The sequence below is a fragment of the Pelodiscus sinensis genome, chromosome 4 (genome assembly GCF_052426305.1).
Source record: "Pelodiscus sinensis isolate ZL-2025 chromosome 4, ASM5242630v1, whole genome shotgun sequence".
Classification (NCBI taxonomy): Eukaryota; Metazoa; Chordata; order Testudines; family Trionychidae; genus Pelodiscus; species Pelodiscus sinensis.
In genome coordinates, this window is record NC_143055.1 from 95,451,230 (window position 1) to 95,457,229 (window position 6,000).

General features: G+C 44.3%; 1 protein-coding gene across 2 annotated transcripts in view; it reads right to left on the bottom strand.

Moving 5' to 3' along the window:
* Positions 1–4,160, bottom strand: part of OTUD4 (OTU deubiquitinase 4) — a 51,155-nt gene extending 46,995 nt beyond the window's left edge. For both annotated transcript variants that reach the window (XM_075929876.2, XM_089777996.1), the window contains exons 1-2: positions 3,996–4,160; positions 3,004–3,087 (exon numbers count right to left, since the gene is read on the bottom strand). In XM_075929876.2, the coding sequence (XP_075785991.2) occupies positions 3,004–3,087; positions 3,996–4,160 (249 nt within the window). The remainder of the gene's footprint in view (positions 1–3,003; positions 3,088–3,995) is intronic.
* Positions 4,161–6,000: the final 1,840 nt, after the last annotated feature.

Consider the following 6,000-nt stretch of genomic DNA (forward strand, 5'->3'; position numbering starts at 1 on the left):
TCTAGTGGAGTACTCTAAGGATCAGTCCTAGGACTGGTTTTGATCAACATCTTTATTAATGACCTGGATGAGGGGATGGATTGCACTCTCAGCAAGTTTGCAGATGACTCAGATGGGGAAGAGGTAGATATGTTGGAGAGCAGAGATAGGGTCCAAAGTGACCTAGACAGATTAGCGGTTTGGGCCAAAAGAAATCTGATGAGGTTCAACAAGGACAAGTGTAGGGTCCTGCACTTGGGACAGAAGAATCCCAAACATTGTTACAGACTGAGGATCGACTGGCTAAGTAGCAGTTCTGCAGAAAAGGACCCAGGGATTACAGTGGATGAGAAGCTGGCTATGAGTCAACCGTGTGCTAATGGCATATTAGGGTGCATTAGGAGGAGTACTGACAGCAGATCTAGAGAAGTGATTATTCCTCTTTATTTGGTTTTGGTGAGGCCACATCTGGAGTAATGTGTCCAGTTCTGCTCCCCCCTTCCCTCCCCACTATAGAAAGGATGTGGACGCATTAGAGAGGGTCCAGTGGAGAGCCATCAAAATGATTAGGGTGCTAGAGCACATGAGCTATGAGGAGAGACTGAGGATTTGGGTTTGTTTAGTCTGCAGAAGAGAAGAGTGAGGGGAATCGGATAGCAGCCTTCAAGTTCCTGAAGGGAGGTTCCAAAGAGGATGCAGAAATGCTGTTCTCAGTAGTGACAGATGGCCAAACAAGGAGCAATGGTCTCAAGTTGTGGTGGGAGAGGTCCAGGTTGGATACTAGGAAAAACTATTTCACTAGGAGAGTGGTGAAGCACTGGAATAGGTTACCTAGGGAGGTGGTGGAATATCCATCCCTAGAGGTTAAGTCTCTACTTGACAATGCCCTGGCTGGGTTGATTTAGTTGGTATTGGTCCAGCTTTGGGCAGGGAGCTGGACTTGATGACCTCCTGAGGTCTCTTGCAGCTCTATGATTCTAGGTAAAGCCCAGCCCCTGCCCTTACCACTCCAGGCCCCAACCTCTGCCAGACCAGCCCTCCCTGGCTCCTTCGGGTGGGGGCAGGTCCAGGCCTGATCTAGCACGCCACGCAGCCCAGGAGGGGGAGGTTTGGTTAGGCTGTGGCCAAGCGGTGGGGGGTGGGAGGAAGGGGGCTTGGGCTGGTGCAGCTGGGGGCGGGGGGGGAAGAGAGAAGAGGTCTGGGCTGGCACCGCTGTAGCCCAGCCCTCAGTGGCCAAGGTCTCTTACCCCCTGCAAGAGAGGTTGGTGAGCGTAACAAGCAGGGGGCACAAGCCCCCTAGTTCCTTTTAAACTATAAATTGCTTGTAAGAATTAGAGAATGGACCCCTTACCAGGAAACTTCATTTCTTATATGTTTGAAAAACTCCATGTAACATGATCGTACCACATAATTAAAAAAAAAAAATCACTTAATCCATTAATATCAATGATTCCTTATTAGTCAAGTCACACTCTTATTTATGGTAAAAGTCTAAAGCAAAAATGTGAGAAGTTACTTACATAATAATTATATTATGACTGATATCCAGTAAAAGGATATTACTTAGCAATCTAGTAAGAGTTTGGAGTAATACCACAGGAAACATAGGACTCAATAGCTTTTCTATTTTAGTATGGTGTGTACATATAAAGGGTGGGAGAGCACATTCCAAGAAATGTAGATCTTCCAACAAGCTCATGGGGTCTAGTTACTAGCTGTAACAATATGTATAAAACAATGTTAAAAAAGTACAGATTATATATTTAACAGTATTACAAGAAAATGTTTTCTGCTTTGTGTTTTGTTGACACAGCTCTCTCAATTTGCTAATAAAACTTCAAATGAAAAAATTACAAACATGGTTTGTGTCTTATCAGCAAAGGATTCTTGGTCTGTGTAGATGATAAAGCAAAGCAAACCAGACAAATGTATGATTTACTAGCCAAGTGCAGATCTGCCTAATAAGACAGGCTAGGAAAGATCGATATCAATTGAGAAAAATAGCAACTTCAAGAGCACAAGAAGCAGATATACAAGAATAAGACAACTGTTTTAAGAAATAATAGAACACATGAAAGCATTGAAAAGATGGTTGGCTTGAGTAAGGAAGAGAGCAGCATTTTTTTTTTTTTTATATAAACCGGACACAGATAAGAGATACCAATTAGAGTTTTAGTGGAATAATGCATTGGAAGGATTTGAGGTCAGTTATATTGTCATATATAAATCATTGTATTTAGAATATTTAAAGATAAAGTAGTTTTATAATTTGTGTCTGAATTATGTTACAAGACAAGGTATAATGGAGTATACATAAAGGGGAGGCAGAGGTAAACGCAGAACATTAACCAGATCCAACCTGCCTGCATGACAAGTCAGGATAACTCAGGCATAGCCAACCCATTGAACGAAGAGAGAGAGAGAGCCGAAACAGCGGCAGAAAAAATGTGAAGAGCCGCACCAGAGTTTTGGGGGAGGGGGGTGAACGGGACGACACTGCCCCTTTAAAAACCACCAGTTAGGCTTTTTGGCCACATCAGGCTCCAGTCAGCCACCACCATCTTGCCAACACCATTTTGCTGCTTCAGATGGCTCCTCTGCACCCGATAAGCACAGGGAGCTGGGGACCATTTGTAGGGGTGCATGGGATAGTTTCACAAGCCATGGGGGGAGGCTTCGCAAGCTGCACTTTGAGGGGTGAAGAGCCACATGTGGCTCGCGAGCCATGGGCTGGCCACCCCTGGGATAACTGATCATTCCTCTCTCCTGATGTTTTATTAATGCTTTTGTCTTCGATAAAATGGTGGTATACTGATTTAAAATTTAGTAGTGAAGCTTAGTAATTGGCATGGACTATACTTTTCACCCAACATAGTGAACAAGCTGCAATTCCTTTTTAGAGTCACTTGCTTTAAACACCTACTTAAGTTGGACCTAGGTATTAAAAACCCTGCTACAAATAGCAGTACAGACCTAGGAAAGGAAACAAAGTTAATGCTTAGGAAAAAATTGGCATTTACTTACCGCTTCAAATTTTTCTCTGTTTTTCCGAAGATAATTTATACAGGCATTCCTAACATCAACATGGTGAGATTGTGAGTGTAACACCTATAGAAGGAGGGGGAGGGGGAATTAAGAGAAGAGCTGTGATTTCTTAATCTCCGTGAAATTAATGGTTGGATGATTTAATGAATATCAGTTTAATGTAAGCTTGGAAAGAATCCCATTTTTAAATGAATTTTGGATGAATATTTCAAAACAGACAACTGTATGAATATTACTTAAAATTAGATTTAAGTCAAACCGTACAACGCATTTCTTAGCAGAACTGACAGCATAGCAATAGTCCATCAGACTTTGTTTCCCCCTTTTCCAGTATCACCACCTTAGAAGAAAACTCCCATCACCAGAATAACTTTGAACAAAGAATTTAGTCTATAATTTTAGTTAGTGGAAGAGAAACGTGATCATTGTAACAATACCACTCAAAGTGAGGAGACCTAGGTCAGAATCTGAAGCATTAGTCCTACCACAGCAGTTTATTTGTACTTAAGACACTTTTCTTTTTTCAAAATAGGTTGGGGGGAGGGGGGGGGAGACATGACATGAATATCATTATCTTACTCAAAAGCTTCAGCAAACTCATTCACAATCTAAAGCAGGGAAAGGCTTTAAAGTTGTTTCCTGGATGGTTTTTATACAAGGTGACTATTCCCAGTTTGTGCTAATTTTGCACTAAAAAATCCTTTTCTGAGACTGGGAAGTTCAAAACTTCAACCTAAAGTCCCTAGATGGAACACGAGGAGTGTGCACACATGCCAGTATGTCAGACTCTAACCTCCCTGAGATGTGGTGCTTTCCCCTTGACACAGACAACGTTTTTTTAATCCTCACTCCCTTGTTTTTCATCCTTATTAACACTCACTAATGAGATCCATCCTCCGCCCCACCCCCCAGCTATCGCCAGCGTTTACGTGCAAGTACTGCTGGTTACTTCAATTAAATAAACTACTTACCTGCTCAGCTACAGCCCTGAAAAGACAGGATCCATCCTTGGCAACCCGCTTTCTATATAAACCCTGAGATCGCAGGTAGCTGTCCATAGAAGCGTCCCCAGGCGCTTCCACGCTGCTACGAGGATGACTCTGCTCCCCGCCATCTGATTTGCAGGCAGCCTCCATATTTACTGCTTAATACCGTAAAGAATCACTGCTCCTCTCCTAGCCCCACATGGCTACGACAACAGCTCTTGGGAATGAAATGTACTTCCTTCTTCAGCAATCGGGGCAGCAGCAGGAACACCAGCTGGCCTTACGTTGTCAAATTTCACGTGAGACTCATGGACGGATTTTTACTGCATAATTTGGATTATTAGCTCTTTAAAAGAGTCGATTTCTGGCCTCTCAAGAGGGCCCGACAGCTGTTCTCGGAAAGTAATCCGAGGGGTCCGGCTCCGACCCCTTCTTCAGGACGATGAGTATTGATGGCTTCTCTTGTACACACCCAAGCTGTAAAGCGGAAAACAGAAGAGAAAGGACATGTGCTGCTACTACTGCCAAGAAATGGTAACCTAAAGTTTGTTTTCACTTTCAACTCGATGCCAGAGATGTTACTGGGAGATGTAGTTCTAGAGAAACAGGAAGCGGTGGGGGCTCCTATAGGAAGAGGATAGAAGGGACGTGCTCTGTACGAACCATGAGCACACAGTCCTGACATACCGTGCTGTCTCCACGCTATCCGAGGAAAAACGCTTACGACAGTGAGTGAACTAAAGTTTCAAAACGAACTACTTACACTGCCGCCGCCTTTCTAAATACTTAACAGGTTAGGACTCCAGTATCAGGTCTAGCAAATTGCCAATTTATGGTGCAGTTCAGGTTTCGATTCTTTTTGTTGCTCCTCCTACATTAGTGCTGCTTTATAGCTCAAAATAAGAGGGAACGCCTACATTTTGTAGCACACGGGCTTTTTGCCTTAACTAGTTCATGTCTTGGCTTTTACAGCAAAAGCGCTGCTGGGACTTCCATGGACACGATTATTATTGAGCCAATGAGAAATGCAATCATTAGTTCTGGCGTTGTCGCCATACAAGCAGGCTACAGTTCCTCAGCTAAACTGAATGGCTTGCTTTTCATGGGGCATTTCACAAGTTGTTTTTAAACCGCCTTCAGATCAGAAGCAAGACAACTGAAAAGGTCACTTTCCGGTTCTACAGCTTGTTCAAGGTGGTACAGTTATCCAGTAAGCAGTGTAGAACTAGTTAACCTGTAATGCCCATGATTACAGCCAGTCCACGTATGGTGCTCTCAAAAAGCAGTGGAAAAAAACAGTTCGTCCTTTACCAAAAGGGCACGTTGCATTTTTGCTTTTATTGCTAGCTCAAACTTTAAACTGCTTGGAGACCTAGCAAATACAACCCCTCCCCACCCCATAACGTTTCTTGGCAGCTTCTCACTTTTCATTTAGCATTCTTCCAGGAACGGGTGTCCTTTTTATCTTTCCGCTGAAGTGTTTTTAGCCAGACATTTCAGTGTTGCTTTAAGGAAAGGCAAATCCCAGACAACCACAGTGAAGTGATTGGGAGACCAGTAACTACTGTGAGAAGAGTTATGGGGGAGGAGAGCCGACAGACAGGAGGAGGGGGGGGAGTCACAAGCGAGGCGAGACGTACATCAGTTGTGCTAGGTAGATACACTGAGCGGGACACTCACACCAGTTTCCCTTGCAAGCAAAGTTCACTTATTTCCTTTTTTAGTCCATCAGAAACTAGGCACCAAGGCCAATACGCGCGGTAAGCAGCCCCGCCGCCCCGCAGCTGGAACACAGCGCGAACTTAACGCTGGATCGCCCAAGTAAAGCGCACACACAAGAGGGCGGGGAACACAGCGCCTGCTGAAACGCCGTGAACTCCCCCCCCCCCCAAAAAAAGACACAAACACACACACACACGCTCCAGATTTATTGGTCAGACCGGGCAAAAGCCACCCGCTTCAGCCTCCGCTCCCCCCCAAACGCAGCTCC